The 22,259-nt window shown below is 44.6% G+C and overlaps 1 protein-coding gene across 4 annotated transcripts in view; it reads left to right on the top strand.

Annotated features, from left to right (window-relative positions):
• DBN1 (drebrin 1) overlaps positions 1 to 22,259 on the top strand; it is a 206,524-nt gene that overhangs the window by 178,490 nt on the left and 5,775 nt on the right. For all 4 annotated transcript variants that reach the window (XM_085618333.1, XM_085618334.1, XM_085618335.1 and 1 more), the window contains 3 exons: positions 3,758 to 3,892; positions 9,696 to 10,474; positions 11,264 to 11,363. In XM_085618333.1, coding sequence (XP_085474459.1) covers positions 3,758 to 3,892; positions 9,696 to 10,474; positions 11,264 to 11,363 — 1,014 coding nt within the window. The remainder of the gene's footprint in view (positions 1 to 3,757; positions 3,893 to 9,695; positions 10,475 to 11,263; positions 11,364 to 22,259) is intronic.

Raw genomic sequence — 22,259 nt, forward strand, 5'->3', positions numbered from 1 at the left:
TCTAATGTCTGTCTGCTAAGGCGAGTTGTCGCCTGCCCTCTTCTCCCTTTGGCTTGTTGGAAGAAGAATAAAACAAGATGATGTCCCTCATGATCTATGTGGAGAGCAATTCTGGAATTTCTATTTGGCTCTGTCATAGTTTGCTCGGTTTGTTGTGCAAAGTGTCTTGAAATCCACGTGTTCAACCACTGTGAGCGGCTGCAGTTTTTCACTAGCTGGAGAGATGCGGTCTGAGCATGAGCGACGAAGTCTCTGCAATCTATTGATAAGATATCCTGGAATCCCCAGATAAATGCAACCAGAGTAATCCCATGACAGGCGACCAAGCACATAGCGGCTTAGTCCTTGTAGGCAGGAGCAAGATGTGGGAATGTTCTCTTTGAGGATTTAAGCTGAAAGAATCCTTGAACCACCCAAGCCCACTGTGGTCCCATGTAAAGGTTGTCAACAAAATGGCCGCCAAGATTCTTCAGCATCCGAGCAAGCTTGGATCAAGAGCCACGTATAGGGTTCAATTTTATGGGCCACATGACCATGCAGCCTCCTACAAACACAATTTCAGTTTTAGTTGGGTTATTATTAAACCATTGGTTGCCACCCATTCATCATGTTACATAGGCATTCTGAGAACAATCGTCTTGTGGATTCAGTGGATAGCTGCAATTTAAAACCAGTTGGGTATACTCATTATATTTATACACTTTTAAGCCCAACTAGTCCAATACAATCAGCGCTATGATCGGCTCATGTCCTCCTCATACCTGAAGCTGTCCCGTATGCCAGTTATCCCTCATCCAGTTTATCTGAGTGAGCGGAGCCTGCCTGGGCCAGGTCCAGACAATCATCAGGTTTTGCAATTGAGTAGGTGTGCTCCACTGTTGTTGGCCGTGGCATGTGGCGATTGAGTAAATAGACCTACATCAGAGTAGATGTCTGTAAGTATTGTGTTATTCGTTTTCAAAGTCACAACTTTCCTATTGAAGATTGGACGGGTGAAAGTTGGAGATATCAGAGGTGCCAACTTGGGTCTTCTTCAATAATGGAGGTAACATAGGCTAGTCTGAAAGCTACAAAGAGTTTCCCATAGGAGACACCATCACCAGGTGAGGTAGATGCTCAGCAACTAATGGACCGTCACCACACTCTTATAGTTTGTACAGAGAACAGATCTGCGTGTGATCTTGAGCACCTTCTGGACAGTACTAGTTCATAGAATTGTTCTTGGAAGGCGTTCACCGTTTTGGAATGTGGGAGCAGCTCCTGTCATCCCAGTGCCTCCTAATGGTATTGGTGAAGTAATAGGGTGTGCTGATAGTAACTGTTTGCTTTTCAAAGATTTTTCTGTGGTTGCTAGTTACTGTCCTATGAAAGTGCACATACAACAGGTTAGCGCCAGGAGAGCATGCAGAGGGCATCACTTGATGGTGGACGAGGATGGGTGTGAATGTGCGTGCATAATGTTGCAAAGGTGCAGGAGAGGGCGCATTAGAAGAGAGGATACACGAGTGGGTGGAAATGCTGGGTTTACCTAGGTAACAGATTTGCTAGCCAGGGTTGCTGGGCTAGTGGGCCTTTGGAAAACAAACACCCAAGTAAGAAGTCAACCTTTCCTGGAAAAGGACACAGAGGAGGATAGAGGGTCAAAAGACATCAGCAGTAAGGATCATGAATTAAACTGGATTAGACCAACCAACCAACCCCTCTTACAGCAGGGCAGTAAGCAATATGGAATGGAATGCTGGATAAAGGTGTCGCGTAGGAACAAGATAATTGAAGAGATTAATTTCTCACTTAAAGACGCTCTAGGTCACAGGTGTCCAGTCTGTCTGCGAGGACCATATGCAAGATTTTCTGGAAATAGGCCTGAGATATATTTACATATTTATGATATTTTTATAAACACATTTTATTGATTTTATAAGCTGTTCCAGGGTTTGAAATACCCCATGCAGCACAACCTCAAGATATTTCTTGAGGCTAGCCATTGCATGCACACTCATAACTTTCAATTCCGTGTGTCAAGTTTATGCTACCAGACTGAGTCTTTCTAGATTTGTCCATTGACTTAGCATCTTAGTTGCTGATTCCTGGCTTATGCCTTACAATCTGAGGGTCACTTGTCAGCCTATCACAAATCTAAATGGAATGAAAACAAGAGCCAAACAAAACAGTTAACCATTGGTACTCTTGGGGTGCAACAGTAGTTCAATGTTTGTGAAGAAAGGCCAGAGATTTTCGTAGTCCACAGTTGTATATCTCTGGCATCCTACTCCTCGCCAGAGCTTCTAGATCTAGAGGTGTTGCTTCCATGGTTCCATAGCTCGGACTCCCAGGCCGATGGAAAGGAGGAGCTGGGGAGGGGCACCAGGCGAGTCAGGCCCATCCGTTTGTCTCCAGACTTGCTCTGCAAACATTGAATCTGGATTGAACTTCCTTATAAAGTCAGTGTGTTTTTCGAAAAATTCACATGGATCCAGCCCTGGCGACTTCCTAGTCTAAATTCATGATGGTCGCATAACCTGGGGGCCGAAAAGCCCAAGGAAGTATCCATTGAGACGGGCCCAGGAACACACCAGTTTCTAAAGTCTTGTAATGCCCCTTTAGGCGATAACTGCTTTGTTTGGTTCTTCTTATGTAGAGGGTAGGATGAAATCAACTGTACCCCACTCACCTTAAGATTTGGCAGAGGAGTAATCCGCTCCTGCAGCTCACAGTCCACCATCTCATTCATTTTCAACAGCCCTGCTCAGCAACCACCACCTTCACTTCCGTACACTCCCTTCCCTTCCTCCGTCGTACTTTACAGGTTCAACCCTATATCGACTAGGACTATCAATACTATCCCAACTTTCAACTGGTCCACCCCAGGCTCCAGTCTTTACCGTGCAACCCCCCTCCTTTCCAGAATCCTCTACACTCTGCTAATTGACCTTCCCCCACCTTCTGGTACCTCCTGTTTCCCACTGACACCATCTGTGACTCCCACTCTTTAAAAGTGACATACCGGAAGCCTTCAGTTCAGTTGCTTGGTGATTGGTGGTCCTTCATCTCCGCTCCAATACCCGCCTGCACTGCCCCCCCCCCCCCCTTCCCGGTAATGAGATGCTGAGTACTGCACTTCTTTTCATTAGGAGCCTTCTACTTCACTGCAATTCTGCTCATTGATAAGCCTGGTTCCCCAGGTGCTGAATGGCCACATGCATCTCTCTTAAACCCTATTTGCCTCTTTTTCCCGCTGATAAAGCTATCTATCTCTCTCTCTTGTGACTTTTAAGTTATGCCGTTGTTACCAGTACGCCCCTGTGACACATTGGTTCCTGTGTTTCTCCCAGCATCTCCCAATACGTCTTTCTGTGGCTCTTTGATCCAATTATTTTAGTTCCTTAGTGGCTTCCTTCTCCCTTACAATGCCCTGTGAATGCATCTTTTCCGCCACTTCCGGTTTTTATTGCCCTTCCTGTTTCCACATTGCCTCTCCTTTGGATTTGTCTTCATGACGTCAGCTTTCCTGTCCTATGATTACTCTGTGATGCTTCTCTCCCAACAGATCCTTGCCCATAAATCAGCTGTGTCACCCCTACTACCTTTCTTAATTCACTGTCTTTCCACGACCCCACTTCACCTACCGATCATTCCAATATGAGCCCTATCCCTCAGCGATCACTCTATTTGACAATTTATCTAATGTATTTCTCACTCAGCCCGACACCTTACACCCACTGGGTTCCATCTGACTCACTTTTCTCCAATTTTTCAGGCAGTCACTCAGATGTTGTCCAAAGAACACCCGGCTCCTCCGCCACCAGCCCACCCGACTCCAGCCCTTCCTCCAGCACCCCCATCTGTGATGACAGTGAGGGGCCTCTGGACACTCCCTACCCAGCACCCAAAGGTGAGTGATACAAGAGGTGGGGTGACTTTGGGACATATGCTCAATACTTAGTGTAACTTGTACTGTTCAAAACCACTGTAAAGTCTACTAATAGGCTTCCACTTTGATGTGTGACAAGGCAGAGGCACTCTTGGTTTTTCAAGTAATTAAAACAATCACTGCTTCCTTGCCCTATTAAACAGCCATTAGCAAAGCCATTACCCGCCTTTCAAGGTCGTTGGCTGACGTTTTTGTCGGTGCTTGCTGTTGATGCTGAACAACAGTGACAAAAATTAAAAGAAAAAATTGTTGCCAAACCAAAAAAAAAACAATAATGGCCAACTCTTGCGTGATGTCACTGCAGCAGGCGTTTTAGTTTTTTTCTTTAAAGCAGCTCTAGCGTGAAGACCTATATGTGCGATTTGCTGTTTGAAGGAGGCGGAGGCCGATCTTGGAGTGGGAAATGCAAAAATATTCCAGTAGCACATTGTAGCAACCCAGCTCTCCAAAAAAGAAATAAAAATATATAAAAAAGCAACGGGATGAGCTGGAGAGCAGCAGGGGAGTGAGGACAGGAAACGACCTTTACATCGCGGTGATTACACCACGATGCCATTACAATGCGGTCGTTTACTATTCCAACACCTTCCCTACTGTTGTGTTGGAGGGCGTTGGAATAGTAAATTATACATTTATAATGTCAGCGCGCCATCTACTGCAAGTCAATGTAATGACTTGCGTAGTAATTGCATTGCACGGTAACAACACGGTTGTTGTAATGCCACGCGATGTAATGACTCGCTTAGTAACGAGTCATATTCGTGAGGGCAGATCAACTGAATGCTGCTTACTGGAAGGAACCCGTAGGAAGGGGCAAGGACAACTGAGTTACTGGGGAAAACCAGGAATAAAGGGCGTGGGGAGTGGGTCATTGGAAGCAATACAGGGACTGGGGGGGGGGGGGGGGGCAGAACAGGATTGTAAGATTGGCAGCAGCACACAAAGTAGAGAACAAGAAAACATACATTTCCATGGAGTTCTGAAAGAAAATGAAAACAAAAATGTTTACTGGGTGAAAGCAGCAGAAGGATACAAGGCATAAAGAATGGCAGATGGAATCCAGATAGTATCCACACTGTACCTATATAGCGAGTCCCGCCCTTCCGATAGTGGCCCTGATCTCAAAACGGACAGAATATAACCTAGTGCAAATGAAAGCCATTCACTGAACTTAGTGTTTGGGCCAAAGTTAGGTAAGCGCTGGTTAAAAATAAACTATTTTAGTTATTTTGTGGAGGAGGGAAAGCTGTGAGTAGAGGAGGGGGTGAGTAGTTCCAAATTTTGGGAGCACAGCCTTAGAACGATTGACTCAATGTTATTTTGTTAAGAGGTTTGATAATCCTGTCTGAGCTGTGCACTTTAATATTTTTTTAATTACAACGTAAACATTTTTGGGGGGGTAACAACGTTATTTTCCATTGAGAAAAAATCAAATCAAATGGGCAGGATAGGTGAAGTGATTGTTATATCATGTGAAGACTATTTTACAATAAGATCAATATAGATTACAAATGTAGTCTTAAAACATTTGTTAAGAAAAAACGTGAAGCGAGTAGAGGGGATGATGTCACTAACTACATGAGTTTGCATTATACCGCTTTCTTTTTATGTTTCGCCTGATCCAGCGCATGCGCTGGTCTGGTTATGTCTCGCCTGACCCAGCGCATGCGCTGGTCTGGCGATACTTATTGAGAGGGCTCCAAAAAGTGCTACCAGGCCAGCCTAGAGCTACAGTGCATGAGCGCGGGTGCGCGTGTCGCGCTTTACCGCGATTACTTTTACTTTCGCGGCCTCACGGCCGCTTGGCATGGCCAATAGGTCTCGCTTTTTGGACCTTATAAGTATTTAGTTATGCAACTGTTGCATGGCTAAACACTTATAAGGTCCCAATAGGCGAGACCTATTGGCTATGCCAATGCTTGTTGCAGTATGTCTCGGGTCAGGTTCCATAAAAAGGTCAGATTTCCTAGCTATTTCAGATTGATATGGACCTGACCTCCTTGGTCTGAGATTGCTATTCACAAAACTCTAAAACGAAGCCTAGATTTGGTCATATTTCAAAACACTGCATTTTGACAAGAAGAGATATTGTGGTGCCCTGACACGTAAACTCAACATGCCAGGAAAACCGCGTAAAACCGGAAACCTCAGGGGGACCAACAAATAGAGAAATAAACAAACAACTCTTTCCTAAGAAGTCTAGGATTTGATAGTATATGCCAAAATGAATAGTAAATCGTTCCACATCCATTACCCCAGAACCCTAAAAATTCTACCTCTGCATCAAATCCATTTCAAATGCGGAAATCTGAGAAGGGCCTTGTTGATTGGACTGTAGGAGTCTAGATTGGACATTCGCTGCCACTAAAGCCCGACAGGAGAGTGAGTTCAGTTGTCTAGTAAGTCCGATTGATTAGACGGAGTACCTAAGAATTGATCCTCTGCTTCGTTGGAAGTGAGCACGGAAACCTCTGGCCACTGAAACAAGATTGTATTCGCAGACGGCGCTGACCAGTCTGATCACTATATTCTTCATTGTTTGCAGTATTTAAATCCTAGCCTGAGCCTCCTGCACTCTTAAGTACAGGGCAGTCCCTTAGACTGGACCGGAAAACACACCAAGCCCCAATCACTTCTGCCTTTTCCATTGGACAAGTAAAAGTGGTTGGATTTTACACTGGAGCTGGAATTTGGAGAAAGTAGGCAAAGCATACCTTTTACATCTGGCGCTCAAAGGAGAGATGGGAATCAAACAATACACCAATGCTTTTTACACAACCAGAAATTGTCGGTATGGGGCCTGGCTGGATGGGCCAGAGCAGGGGTCTCTAGCCTTTCCTGTTACAAAGCGACTTATGGTCAATGAAAATCATCCTGAGCTACAAAATTACTAGTATTGTTGTAATAGTGACCATATGAGCAAGATTGCATTAGTGACCACCCTATAGAACATTAACAGCAATGATCAACTCTGTGCATCAAGCAGGCTTGCCAGTAGTAATGTTAAAAAAGCCTTTGTCAATCTGGAATGCCTTTACGTAGGTATTAAGATGTAATTCTCATGGCACCAAGGTAATAATGTTAGTAATACATTTCTCCAACGCCACATGATTTATCATTCAAATATTGGCTTTAAAAATCTTTGGAAATTAAAGTATTTTACTCCAGAGTCCATTCTATGAGTTTCTGACAATACACCCATTTTTGTCTCAAATGCACACTTATCAATTTTGTTATCAATATATTCAGATAAGAAACAGCATCTAATTTAGTAGGATGGGATGCACAGAGGAGAGCGACTTAGTAGTCTCTGGAGCGCTACTAATAGCTAACGAGCTACTGGTTGGGGAAGCCTGGTCTAGGCTCAGCAAAAAATGAATATTGTCTGCACTGAAGCCAGAAGAGCGGACCAGGTTGCCTAGCACTGTATGTATTTTAAAGAGAAAATATTTATCCTTGTTGCCACAAATCCTCAGAAATATTGCTTATTTGTGAGAAGAATAAGAGTGAAGATGTTTATGTGCTAGGCACGCTAGTATGTGCTATTTATTAATGTTCACTGAATGGAGAGCCAGGGCTATAGCTATAGGAGTGACATGGTTGAAGTGTTATTTCACAGTGATGAGTCTGTCTTAAGAGGAGGTCCGGTGAATTTTAGGAATAGGAATAAGAATGATTTAACCATCGTCTGCTTTTAGAGGAGCATGGCTTGAACAACTTTCTTAAGGTTTTGTTCCAGTAGCAGCGGTTTTATAACACAGATGAGCATCGGCTGGTAATTGTCTTTTCTTGGCATCTTTTTAAATTGGGTGTATATTTTGAGGTGACTTTATAGAATGAAGCTGAGTGAGGTAATGCCCTCAGTGATGCTTTGTACTTTTTAAGGTATTCCTAAAAATCTAACCAACTTTGAGTTCGGATGGTAAGGAGAGTCTCGGTTTTGTTGGGGTAGAATTTTAATCATTGTGCAGTTATCCAGGCCTGGATTTAGTCTGGATTCTTACCTAAATTGGAGATACAACCACTGGAGGAGACCATATGATCATCCATGTATTGCTGATGTAATATACTAGAGTCCTTAATGATGTCTCCTGGCAGTTCAAGATGTAAAGTGAAGCAACCGGGTGCTAGAATAGACTCTTGGAGGATATCTACCTTCATCTATTGTGATCGCTTATTGAAGTGGGTTTCAAACCAGCACAAGATCTTGTCTTCGATACCCATGCAGTCTCTAAAAGATTGTAATACGATGCTGTGATCGACAGTAACAAAAAGGCGCCAATAGATCGAAGCCAAAGGAAAGAGTCACCAATGTCAATGGTGCGCAAGGTATTGCTGATGATTTGCAGAATTAGTATTTTGTTGCTACACCCAGCTCTGAATCCAGACTGGAGATCATGCAGGATATTTCTTATTGATAACCTGCTTCCGTTGGTTCGGTTACACAGCTCCACATGGACTGATAAAAATGGAAGGTGATCCTGGATGGATGGTATGAAGTTCATCTGTGTCAGCCGATGTTTTTTTAAGGAGAGACTTATCTACTTTGTCCAGTGTGGTCGCTCAGTGCTTCCTCGTGTCTTTTTTGCTAGGTTTGTTAGAATCTGATCTGAGAAATGGGAAGAGTGTTTAAGTTCAGTGATAGTAATTAAAAGAATAGTTTGAGAAATGTCTTTGAACAGAGATATGATGTTTGGTGATTTTTTTTGCACAAGGTCAAGTTTGGGGAGTGACTAGAAAGAAGATTAAGGAAAATTAACACATCAGAAGCTTTTGTTTATCACATGTTTAAAACTCCTCAATCGCAAATGTATTTTCAAAGGTCCTGGAGTGAAACACAAAACATACAACTCGTACAATCTGACTACACTATAAAGAATGCAGAGAAATGCTTAACTGTCCTAATTTCAGAGATCACCGATAGCGGACTCTAGCTTATCTTGACAGAGAGGGAGAAACTTTAATGGATGATGAAAATGACCAGGAAAATGACCAAGACACCATTAGGACTAGACAGTGCAGAAAATGTCTTTAGAAAATTTGGCAATTTAGGTTCCAATAGACATTTTGAGGTGTCCTCCCAATGCAAACTATTGGATACATATTCCGAAGCAGTTTTGCCAAGAAGCTATGGCTGAGTCACTTTCTTGGGGGTGAGAGCATTAAGTCACCTCTCAAATGTTCTTCGCTCTGTCTGCATTACTACTTTAACTCTTATTGTCCTCTCCCCAACTCGTATCTGTTGTCGGCGAGGGCTTTAAAATCAGAGAAGGAGTTACCAAGGCATTGTCTTTAGAAACAGAAATACATAATAATATGAGACTAAATGATTGAGGGGGTGAGCTTACTGCCTGCTAGGGTATTTCAATACTTGTCTGTACAAGATCCCAAGGGCACTTTACTAGCCTGTTGTGGCACTTTCACATTGGTGGAGAGACCAAAAAAGAAGTGGGTGTGATTTAATGCAGATAAATGGACGGCTAACTAGAATATTGATCGACAAGGTCTTGCACACTAAGATGTATCAATAAATAGTGCTTATTTTTCAGCGCTTCAGTCCTTTCGTAAACTGTACTGCTTATCTATTCGTAGAAATAGTGTTTGTGGAGGCAGCAGTAAAAAAATTGTGCCGGGGAGGGGATGTGTGAGGGAGAAAATGGATGATACCAAATACCAGGCAGTTCATTGATTACCCAAGATGAAAATTGTAAATTGGTTTTTCCATAGACTAAATGTACCTGTCACTTTGTCCCCACACCTGCAGGTTCCCTGATCGCAGATTTCAATGCAGATGCAGGCCAAGAGGGTATAATGCGTGCAAGCGTCCCAGTGACAGAAGATCCATGGAACCCCTTTGGACAGATGCCGCAGGAGTCCAAGATCGTAGACGAGTGCCCACCTCCTCACCCGGACAATCTGCCTGACCCACAGGTCTCTTGGGCTCCTCCTGACGGTTTGGTGCAGGTGGAAAACCTGGTGTTCATGGAAACCAAAGAGTCTGAGGCCTTTCCAGCGGCCCCACTTCCTGAGGAGGCCGAGAGCATCATGGACCTTGGGGACACCGCAAACACTGGTGATGGTCCCACTGCTGTGGACAACAGCCAGAACCTTCTAGATCTTTGGCAAAGTGAAGAAGCTGGTGGCTGGGCAGGGTCTTGCCCAGGAGAGCAGGAGACTGGTGCCTGGGCAGCACCCTGCCCGACAGAGAAGGAGACTGGCAGAGTTGTAGAGGAAGTCCCAGTACCCATGACCACAGGGGAGTCCATGCAGATGACAGCCCTAGACAGCCTGGCGGGTGGGATGGACGATAACCTCCTGAACTTTGATGAGCTGCCTGAACCGCCAGCCACCTTCTGTGACTTGGAGCCAGAGGACGACCCTCAGAGCATCATCGACATTGAGGGGCCACATCAGATGACACTCAGCTACCAACATGCTTTGCAGGAAGCCTCCAGCTCCCATGAAATACCTGTAGTGTTGGTGGAGTTAGAAGAATCTCACATGATGACCAATGGCGAAACCCCACAGAAGGAAGGGGCTACGGTGAGCACCCCCTTGATCCCAGTGCTTGTCACTAATGGAAAACATGAAAGTGATGGGTGGAATGCTTGGTAATGGCTCAGGGCAGTGTTCCAGTCCATAGTTTTTTGCTCACCGTGAAAATACAGATTCGAACTGTAAGGAAACCTCTCTCCCTTAAATTGGCAACATAAGCAACCCCAGACTGTTGTTCGCCATTCTGTGCTTCATGAATGAGGTGCACATTGAGTTCTTCGGCGCGGTGAGCACTGGATCCTGGTCTGACCACATCATTTGACCTCTGGGTGTGTGTCTCTCAGAAAAAACAAAAAGTGATGGATTGAATGCTTGAATTAATCTCAATCACTGGGCTTCTCTCCCTCTTTTTCCCTCACTGCGCCACTACAGACCAGGACTAACAACCAAATTGTCTTTGATTCTTTTCTAGTAGAAACAGTCCAGCCCAAACGACTAAGTCATGAGTCCACTGTACTGTAACACAAGCAAACCCAGGTCGGTTGCACTGCCTCTGTACCCCGGAGCTGTATCTCTCCTACTCTGGGTGGGTGAGGCTGGTCCTACCTCAGTTTCATTGCAGTGTCCACTTTGATTCCTTGTAGATGTACTGTTTCAATTCTTTTCACCCTCCCATAGAGCCCTCTGTCTGACACTTGCAGTGACTGCCTTTGTGCTCCTCACAGTAGTTCTTTGTCCCACACTTGAGGGGCTCGATGGAAGGGGGGTTCAGAGGTAGGACCACATTCCCTTTTGTAGAAGCTGTAATCACTAAAGCATTCTCTTTACTTTTTTCAGGTCAGTGAAGGCTACTTCAGCCAATCGCAAGATGATGAGTTTGCGCAGTCAGACGAACTATCTGCCAAGGCTCCACCAGTATTTTACAACAAGCCTCCAGGTAAGACACTAGCAACCATGCACATTTTGCAAAGTCTTACATATTGGCCCGGGTTGGTAGCTGGAAGCCTGACTGCTGATGGGCTGGGTTGGGCCTACTAGACTGGAGCTGTCATCTGGTGTTTTGTTTGACTTTTAGGAGTTCAGGAAGGTGGTATAAGTTGGATGTTTGGTCAGGTGATGCTGGCTGTCTGGAGTGTCCATATGTTGCCTGGAATAGAGTTACTCATGAAAGTCTTAGACAAAAGAGCAGTCAGCCATGCCGTAAACCCAGGCAACCCATTGCTTCATTGGATGCCCAGACGAACACGGACATAATTCTCATGCTCAGGTTTTTACCTTGCATGTCTCTTGGAGTGCTGCAAACCAGGATGCCTTTTCATATGAACCCTGAGTAATCATGTAGGACATTCTTTCTATATGTCACCTCTCTAGACATGGTGGTAGACTGAGTATCTGCAATGGCTGTCTGTGCAGAGTGATTTTGCTCCGAGAAGGTATAGAGTAGGGAAAAGTTTAGTTTTACAAAAGGAAACTATTGTGATGGGAGGATGGCAGGCCTGCTACTTGGCTGACTCCTTCCTTGATTTAACAGCTTACAAAACACACAATGTTTCTACACAATAGTTGGGAGAGATAAATAACTGTGGAAATAGTCCGTAAACATGCTACCTACATGTTGGCCTGGATCTGAAAGGGTTGCCTCCACATGTGGTTGAGAACAATTTTTGGGAAAAAACCCTATTGAAGAACATAATTTATATGTCCATACCTCGGTTAGCGAGTGGCTGCAAATCCCACTTTGACTTCTAACCACTGGTCGCACCACATTACCACTACATGCTGGTGATGGATGCATACCACCCATTATCTTTGACACTTTAAAAAATATATATATCTTTATTGGTCCTCGATACATAGCAAAATACTATTCAGCATTGTCAAATGTTACATGCTGATCAAATTTCAAAATGAGAATCGCCACTTCAATACCATGGTATCATTCATTGCAGGATTGCAATATTCTCCTGGCTCGCCAGTTACCATCCTCTAGAATAACCATGCATGCGTAGTATATTCCAACCCCATTTTCTTTCAGCTGCGGTTCGTGCAGGTAACAGTGGTGGGGCCGCGTTGGGAGGAGGGGTCCCTTGAAACGCAGCCCCACTGCTTTTACCTGCACAGACTGTGGCTGTTTTCTTTAACACTTAACATTTCAAATTTAATCTTTGCAGTTATGCCCGAGCACCTTCTGCCTACCGCTTAATTTATTGCAATTGAGATGAATACTAAAGCTCAGATTAATGGTGATTGAAGAGAGACACATTTGCACCACACCAACATGCCATTTTCATAAGAAACATTTTGGTGCAAGAACCTTTGAGACATAGGTGCACTGCTCATGCCTCATGGTGATGACATTGCCTTGTCAAGAGCATAATTCTGTCTCAATACACTAACCATCTAAACCCACAGCTTTCCTGAGGGCTCTAATAAACCTGTAAGCGTGTTGAAAGGTAGGTTTTGCTGCGTGAATCTTTTCTGGAATGAAATTCTGTGCATTATCCTGTCATTGAGTGGGTGGGTCCAAAATTGTCTCTTTGAGTCCTGTCTCTTTCTCTCTCATTTTTGTGTGGGCATCTTCGAGTCAGTGACCGTTTGGTGTGATATCCTTCTTCCATAATGTCAGACCTATGCCCTGGAAGCCCCTCTGCATGGTCACCATCTTCAGATTCTTTTCTCTGTTTTGGGTCTGGAAGCACAACCGAGAGCTCTGGAGCCGAAGAGAACAAAATAGTGTTATTGATGAAGGCATCAGAGAATCGGGATAAAAAAACGTTTTTTTGTTGATGTATGTCAAGGGAGACCAGGAAAGCACACAAGAACGCTGAAGCTGGAAATTTTCCACACCAGGACCTCATCCATGTGGGTCAGAGCATAAAAAACAGGTATGGAGCATACCACTTTTGGATATTCCCCAAAGTGCTGCCACAAGTTCAACTAGGAAGACAACCACAAGGTGTACTACCTGTGTCTCCCAAAGGACCACAGCTCAAAGGGGTTTGACATGTGCTGAATTTCGACCGAAGACCCTGAAGATAAGGCAAAAGCAGAGGTTGGTACACTACGCAATGGCACAGTCTCAGTTCAAACATGCATTGCTCTAAGATCTGGGGCAATCATGTGATGAGTAGAACTTTGACACAAGGGGAAGGCTCCATCGCAGAGCAGGTCTTCAGGATTGAGCAGAAGAAGATACCACAGAGGATATCAAAGGACAGTGTCACATAATAGTGCCAGGTAGTACAGTAGGGGTGCAGTGCTCCCGAGATCCTCTGACTCAAGGCCCTCAATGGCCTCTCCAACACATAAAACACCGGCAAAGAAGGGGAAGCTCAAGCATAAAGAATTCAAAGGGTTGGAGTCGAAAGACTCTGTTGTGAGGTAAACCCTTAGAACTAGCCTTGACTCCAAAAGGTATTTTGGGAGAACAGGGTGAGCAAGGAGGCTTATGAGAAGGAGACTTCAGCAGCCAAAAAGGCTAGGACACTCAACAATGACCAAAAAAGACCCTTTATGTCGAAAGAAACATGGCCTCGAGGCCAAATTGGAGACCCTCATGAAACGGACAAAGGAATTTGACAACTACTTTGAAGACTTTCAATTCAGTTTGAATCCACAAAGAGAGAAAGGCAGGGAAAGAAAAGAGCAAACCGAACTGGCACGCCCCAAGAAGAACAAGAGGAGGAAATGTACGTGTATGAAGGAGAAACTGAAGATGGCCAGTTTGCAGAAGAGGACTGGAAACGGAGGAGAGGTGGCAGGATCTGGACACGGTTTTCCTTAGAGGAAGAGTTAAATACGTATCCCCTCCTCAATGCTCACCCCACCCCCTGCATCCCAATGACATGGCAGTGTACAATGCCACATTCAAAAGAGAAGCTGGCAGATATGGAGTTGACTTGAAGGAAGACCAAATGGAATCAGGATTCCTCTTGGAGATGCTGCTTCCCTCACAAAAAAAGAACCAGTTCCTTGCTATGCTCCCAGGTGTTGTAGACCATGGTGAGGGGCTTTCAGGGAGTCAGCTAGATCCAAGTCATTGATTCCCAGGGTGAAAAAGTATAGGAACTCTTCCCAGAATCCCACCAACGTCCATTATAGTCCCCATAGTATGCAGAAGACTCAAACACACTTGCTGCCATGATAGAGAAAGTAAGCTACTTGAAATGGTGGGACGCAAGAAGGAAAGGTCAGCAGACACTTAATGGGTTATCACCAACTCAAACACTCTGCTCAATACTTCCCAGAGCAGTACAAAAAAAGGGCGATGGTACTGATTCAAGGTGGCAAAACCATCTCCAATACATGCCCAAAATCCGCATTAGACACAGCTGACACAGCCAGGAGACTGCTGTTCTCAGACATCACCTTAAGAATGTATGCTTGGCTGAGAGTTTCTGGCTTCCTGCAAGAGGTGGTATCTCTGCAAAACATGCCCATCACAAGGGAGAACCTGTTTGGAAAATCAGTGGACGAATAACTGCAAAGAAGGAAGAAATACAACATGACTGTAGAGGTGATGGTCTCCTTTCAGTGCAGATCCATGTTCTAGGAAGGTGTCACGCCAAGGAAGAGAGCACCTACAAGGGAATGGGCACAGATCACCACCCTTCGTCTCTTCTTTGTCACAGATTGATACTCCGAGTGCACCAGCCAGGACAGTAGCAGTACCTCACTTCACCAAGACAGTTCTTCCAAGGGAGGGCCAGAGAAAGAGGTACTGCCCCAAGAGGGGGGGGGGGGGGGAAGGAACCAGTGAGAAAATGAATTACCATTGGCGCTCCGCCCAGACACACCACCAGTAGGGGGCAGGATCAGAGGATTTTCCATGAGTGAAAAACAATCTCCTCCAACAAGTGAATCCTAAACATTATCCTATATACCGGTTATATGTTCTGTCTGCAGAAAGAAGACTATATGGCAAAGAGAGAGCTCAAAGACTCATTCCTGCAGACATGAGATTTGTTGTAGACAAGGCACATTACCAGTTCAGGGTACTGCCGTTTAGGATAAAATCTGCGCAGTGTTTTTTACAAAAGGCCTCAGTGTAGTGACAGCACACCTGGGGAAAATGGAGATTCATGTATACATGGACAATTGGCTGGGTGGCAAAGTTGTTCAGGCTGTGCCAGGGCAGCATAAATAGGGTGATAAAGATACTCCACAGACAAGGTTTTTTCCTGAACCAAGATAAATCGTCCCTGTTCCAGACAGGGAGAAGCCGTTTCTAGGAGTGAGACTAAATTCCAGGGAAGCCAAAGTCTTCCCAGTGGAAAAGAGGATCCAGGCACTGAGGGAACAGACTCTCTGTATCGGAAGGCCCAACCTCTGACAGTGAGGAAGCTAATGGGAATGATGGCATCTTGTATACCCCCCAATACTCCTTGCCAGACTTCACATGCGACCACTTCAACCTAGAGGTGGGAGGACCTAGTCGTTGTCACAGTGACAATACACAGAGATACAGCGGTGAAACACAAACATCATCACAGTGATCAGATCTTTCAAACAGCCAACTTCTTCAGTAGCCATCACAACCGATGCATCCCGCACAGGGTGGTGAGCCCACACGGGAAAGCTGAACACCAGAAGCCTATTTGGTCCGGAGGAGGTAGTGAAACACAAAAAGTGTTCGAACTGAAAACTTTCTCCTTAGTCTTAAAAGCCTTCCAGACTCTGGGAGGGCAAAAACATTTAAATCCAGATGAACAACATGCCCACCATGTTCTACCACAACAAATAGTTAAAAGGTCCTATGCACTGCCCACACTAGCACAGGACATATGGAGATAGGCCATGCAGTAAAAGATAATACTAGTAGCCAGGGGTGAAAATGGATTTATGAGTGAAAGGGTTGATTTATGGATGAAAGGATGGATGGGTGAGTGAAAGGGAGGGTGAATGGATGATGAGAAAGGATGGATGAGTGAGTAAAAGGATGGATGTCCGAGTGAAAGGAAGGGGTAGATGAATTGATGGATGGGATGAGTGAAAGGTAGGATTGACGGATGGATGAACGAAAGGATGGCTGAGCAAATGGATGGATAAAAGAGGATGGATGACTGAAAGAATGGATGGATGAGTGAAAGGGAGGATGATGGATGGAATGATGGATGAATAAAAGGATGGATGGTTGGACAGATGAGTAAAAGGGAGGATGGATGGATGGATGAGTAAAAGGATGGATGGTTAATTGAAAGGGTGGATTGATAGGTGAAAGGGTAAATGAATGCATGGTTGAGTGGTTGGGTGAAAGGAAGAGTGAAAGGATGGCTGAGTGAAAGGATGGCTGATGAATGAGTGAAAAGGAGGATGGAGGTGTGAAGTGCAAGGATGGATGAATGACTGAAAGCAAAGATGGATGTATGAGTCAAAGCTTGGATGGAGAGTAGGATGAGTGAACGGCTGGATGGATAGGTTTGGAGATGGATGCATGGGTTTTGATATGTATGGGCTGATCAACGGAATGGTGAAAGACTGAATGATACATGAAAGTATGAATGGATGACAGAATGTAAAGGTGAAATTGTGGATATCAGCAGGTGAATAGAATAATTGATGGATGCTTGGATGGAAGAGACAAGAGTGCTCTTCTGGGGAGGGTCATGATGACCCTCTCTTGATGCCATAAGAGCTTTGGTTCGAAGTGGTATTTGAATTTTCTGGCTACTCCCTTGCTAGTAGCAAAACACCTACCAGTAGTAGTATGAACATATATGCTGAAAGGCTAAACAAAAGCAGACGCCTCACATGAGTGTAAACTAAAACATCAAATAGTGAGGTTAATCTTTCAGGATTGGGCATGCCACCCAGAGATCTCTTTACAAGTCAGCAGAACAGAAAGTGCCATAGCTTTGCATCCAGGTACCAACACCGTCGGCCACTAGAGAATGCCTTATTGATAGAATGACCAGAGTAATTTGCATGCACCTCCCCCAATTCTGCTAAAACCACTCGTACTAGAAAAAAGCAAGCAAGCACCCATGAGTGCAATCCTGATAGCAGCGCAATGTGCAAGACAAACCTGGTTCTCAGACCTGGTTGAGATGACACAAGACAAGGTTATGAGACTCCCATCTCACCAGGATTTGTTGACAATACAGTAGGGTCAAGTATACCTCCCGTAACTTGCTACTGTCAGCCTAGCGGCATGGCTCCTCACGACCTAGGGTTTTGTCTCTTGAGGCTACTTATAAGGGGCATGGAGGTCCTAAAAGAGGCTGGAAGGCCTACCACAAGGAAGTGCTTCTCCACAAAATGAAACTGGTTTATACAGTGTTGCAACAGAAAAGGACATCGGAATTTCAACACACTAGTCATCAAATTGTCACTGGAGGGACCAAAGAATATCGAGTGATAATAAGTACTAGCCCATAGTTTCTCTCACAGATGATTCAACCAGGCCATACAGTTACATGGGTTTTTTCAACAACCAAAATCACAAGCTGAACGGGCCCTTTATGCATTAGATGTTAGAAGGGCAGTCCTGTATTACCTACAGGAAACAAAAAAATCCGGAAAAGAAACCAATTTTTCTTTTCATTTGCACTTGCAAACAAGGGTTTGTCTGTCACCAAGGGGATTATGTCAAATTAGTTAAAACAATCCAAACATGCAACAATGCAGTAGGAGTTGTACTGTGAGGAAAACGAACAAGGGCACACTCTATAAGAAACCAGCATTGGCATAGTCAATAGGTCTTGCCTTTGGAACCTTAGAGTTTAACCATGCAGCACATTATCCTGGGTGCTGTGCTGCCAGGGATCGAAGAGCTATACAATTGCTACTCACTGGGTCATGCAGTCTGATTCAGGAATACTTGCTTGCCTCGGCAAACATTTATGGACATATTTCAAGGCTTTTTAACACACAGACAGAAAAACAAGAGCCTTGATGCAAGTCAACAGCACTATAAAATTCTGTGTGCGACTGCATCACTAGAGTGTTTGACAGCCTATGAAACCAGCCCCATGGGTATAGGAGCACTGGACATAGCAACAGCAAAGTGCTCCCATTTGTGAAGTAGAGGGGAAATGATGAATAAACAGGGATGGCGTCGGCATCACTTTATCTCCGTGCACCCAAAAACAAAAGAATTAACCTGACCTTGTGTTATGTAACTGGCACTTTTGTAAAGCGCTCCAATACTTTTGGGTCACTCAAGTTCGCTCTCTATAAAAATGCCACCAAAAATTAATATGGCCTTGTGTAATGTAACTAACGCTCTTGTAAAGCACTCCAACACCTTAGGGTCGCTCTAGTTCACATTATATAATAAAACATGTCTCACAGTCTCTGGGGAGGTGCCATGAATGTGCTTTGAAATTAGAGCTCTGAGAGGAGGAAGACGACAGAAAAAGGCAGCGGGGTGGGCATGCAGCGACATGGGAGGTGGTGGGAGGGGCGAATGCTGATCCCATTTGTCAGTTAGAGGGAAAATAATGAATTAACAGGTACCTTGTTGTCGTCACTTAATCTCCACACAGACAATAATAAAACAATTAACCTGACCTTTTGTAATGTAACTGGTGCTTTTGTAAAGCGCTCCAGTAGCTTCGGGCCAGTCGAGTTTGCACCCTATAAAAATGCCCCCAAAAATTAATCTGACCTTTTGTACTGTTACTAGCTCTCATTTAAAGCACTCCAACACCTTTGGGTTGCTCAAGTTCACATTATATAAACAAGCGTCGGAGCGAATGTGGCCAGAGTTGCTCAAGCCTTGCCCTTAACAGTGCTGCAAGGTTGGGATGCTGAAGGTCTTGTGACCAAGGCTCGCCAAAGCAACAAGAAGCAAAGCGGGAGAGGTTGGGGGAAATCCTCCCACTTTGAAGTCAGAGAAAATTTAAGAGGTGCCCTCAAACAGCATCTGAAGTGTCTGACATTTTATCTCGATATTTGAACGCGATGAGGAGATTAAGTGACAGGCGCCGAAACAGAACCACTGAAGACGGGCAAACAGTGACACGAGCAGGAATCCAAGAAAAAATGGTCTCCCAAATGAACACATAAACACAGAAGTAATAGTAATTGGGTGGTACTCTGAGGGAGGAAGCCAAACACAAAAAGGAGGGCTGAAGACGTAGGATTAACCACTAGCAAGCAAGCATTTTTTTTTTTACTACAATCAAATGGATGAATAAAAAGATAATGGGCGGGCTGTAAGACCACAGAGTGAATATAGCATGTCTTGAAGAGCCTGCTCATGCGCTGCCTAGGCTCGACCTAAAAACTGAGCAATACTCATTCATTACTAATGTGTCCATAAATGGCATTTCCATGGAAGCTACAGGGTCTTCCTTCACACCTTCATAAAATATTACTGCGTGGACATCCAAGGACAACAAGTACTGAAACACATGCTCAAAAAACCACACTCATTACAACCCATTTGCCCGGAAAGGAGAATACCACTGTAAAATCAGCGCACATGTGAATACAGAAAACGTTCAGACTGCAAAATAAAATAGTTACATACCTGTTTATCAGCTTGAAGATTTTTGGAGATTCACATGGAACCCTCCATTCTTTTCAAAATGAGGTGAATTGCAAAAAAAAGGAGGTATGAATATCTATAGGAGGAGAGAAAGCCACACGTGAAACGGTCACCCAAGTTGTGTAAGGAATCTGAAGATGGCATCCATGTTGAGGAGCTTCCAGGGTGTAAGTCTGACGCCATGCAAGGAGGGACATAAAACCAAATGTTCGATCCCCACTGCCTACAAAAATAAAAGGAGAGAAGAGACTAGAAGAAACAATTCCGAGCCCAACCTATAGGTGGTGGAATAATGCACTGCATTTGAGCCAAGAAAATTCTTCAAGCTGCACTAGGTCTCCTACAGGTAAGTAACCTTTTCGTTTCTACACCACCTTGTGCGTGCAAGCACCGAGTTGCTGAGTTTCCTACATCTGTTGAGCAGAGACCGTCATCTTGCAGTTCACCTGAAATGTAACAGTTTCTTGCTAGATAATGCTGAATTTATAAACAGCTGCTGAAAACTCTCTTCAGGTAAAACTGCTACCTGCAGGGATGCCTCCCGAATGGCATTCCGGAGATTATCTTGTTCAGTGGAAATGCACACGATACACCCATCTGTGCCACCAGCACATATTCTCCCAGATTGGTAGTGGGCACAACGTTGATAAAAAATGCAGCTGGTAGACTAAGCAGATATTTTTTTCCAAACAGAGCAAGGACACAAAATATATGTAAGAGATACCTGTCAAAAAGTGAGAATACTACACAGCACATTTGTTTTCAAAGGGTAAAAGGTGACAGGGCTTTATTGGCCTCAGACACTGAAAGGTGGATGATAGCCTTTCATTTGTCACCCCGAGTGGGACGGGTATGCCACTGGAATCAAGCTATTCTGGCTGAAGAGAGGTGAAACCCCGAAACCGGTCCTAGGATGCTTTTCAGTCCAGGGAGGACCTGGCCTGGCAGTTCGGGCTGGACTGTTCCCATGGGGCACAGGGTCAAGACTGATTTGCATATGGCTGGGTTCAAACTGGAACGACATGTTGAGCAAAAAAACGATGGATTTAAGCCCAGATCTCTGTACTGGGGTGAGTGTATGACATTGCTCTGCATTCTGTCCATCAACTGTTTTTTCATGTCAGTCAAGCACAGCTTAAAGGACTGTCAGAGTTAACATCTTCCAGAGAGGGCACAGGGAGAGGAGGCTGATCCTGAGTGGCTGATTTCTGACCAGTGACAGGTCTACCCTCTGTCACACACTTCAGTTAGGTTATGGAGAGACAGGAAAGGTTTACATGGTGATGTCATCAGGGTGCAGCCCGCATGCTCCATCTTGGCAAATCTGTATGCCAGGAGGCCATGTTGCCATTTTAACAACGCAACACAGGACTGCTCACATGCTTGGGTCCTCTCTACAAGAGCAAAGCAAGGAAAAGCATAATCTCTACATGCCTTCGGAATCTAGGACAACTAGGATAACTGAACCAATGCACTGTATCACTCAGCAGTCTGGGGGCCATAGTGGGACTAGTCATATCATACTGCTTCCATTTCTGTCTCTCCGTACATTTTTAAATAGTGGTTTAGTAAGTATCGCACATTGTGTGGAAAAAAACCCATCCATATGATGTGGGTTTTCTTCTTGCTAAATCAGGCGAAAGCATTTTTAGACTGTGTTTTATGTTAAATCAAGGGTATTTCATTGGGGTCTATAGCTTCAAGAGTTTGACAAGTTTTCATATTTCAACCCCACACACCTGAATTATTTAGTGAAAAAACATGTTGCTGTTGAGCACCAGTCCCTCTTGTGTTTATTTGTTGGTGTCATGCACACCTATGACAGTAATAAGGGGTGACTGTCCCTGTGGTGCTGTATATCAGGTTGGGTATGTGATGAGGGGGGTTCTTCCTTGATAGGAAGAGATGCTCTTACACACCCATGAAGGTGTCATGCCTCAGCATCGGGCTTAGCTCCTCATTGGGTCGGCACAGCAATACCCCCAGGGAGGGCTCTTTAGTGGAGATCTTTTAAGTAAAACGAAGCCTTGATGGTGAGTGCTGGTGTTTGGGAGATAAGTGAAGAAGTGAATTAAAACTACCTGTGAGGTACCACAACGCTATATTTAATCTGGGGTCCCCTCGGTAGGGATCAAAGGTGTATGTAGACTGTGAACTTCTCGTAATAAAGAAAGGCAATCCACCAATGTGTATGTGTCCCATAAGGAAGACCCCCCCCCCCCCATATCACATACCCAACGTGAGCTACATCTCCACAGGAAGAGTTAACCCTTATTACTGTCATGGTTGGTCTTGGGTGCAAGGGTTCTGGACCTCTTTTTAGCTCCCCTTCCCCTACTC

The sequence above is a fragment of the Triturus cristatus genome, chromosome 7 (assembly GCF_964204655.1).
Source record: "Triturus cristatus chromosome 7, aTriCri1.1, whole genome shotgun sequence".
NCBI lineage: Eukaryota > Metazoa > Chordata > Amphibia > Caudata > Salamandridae > Triturus > Triturus cristatus.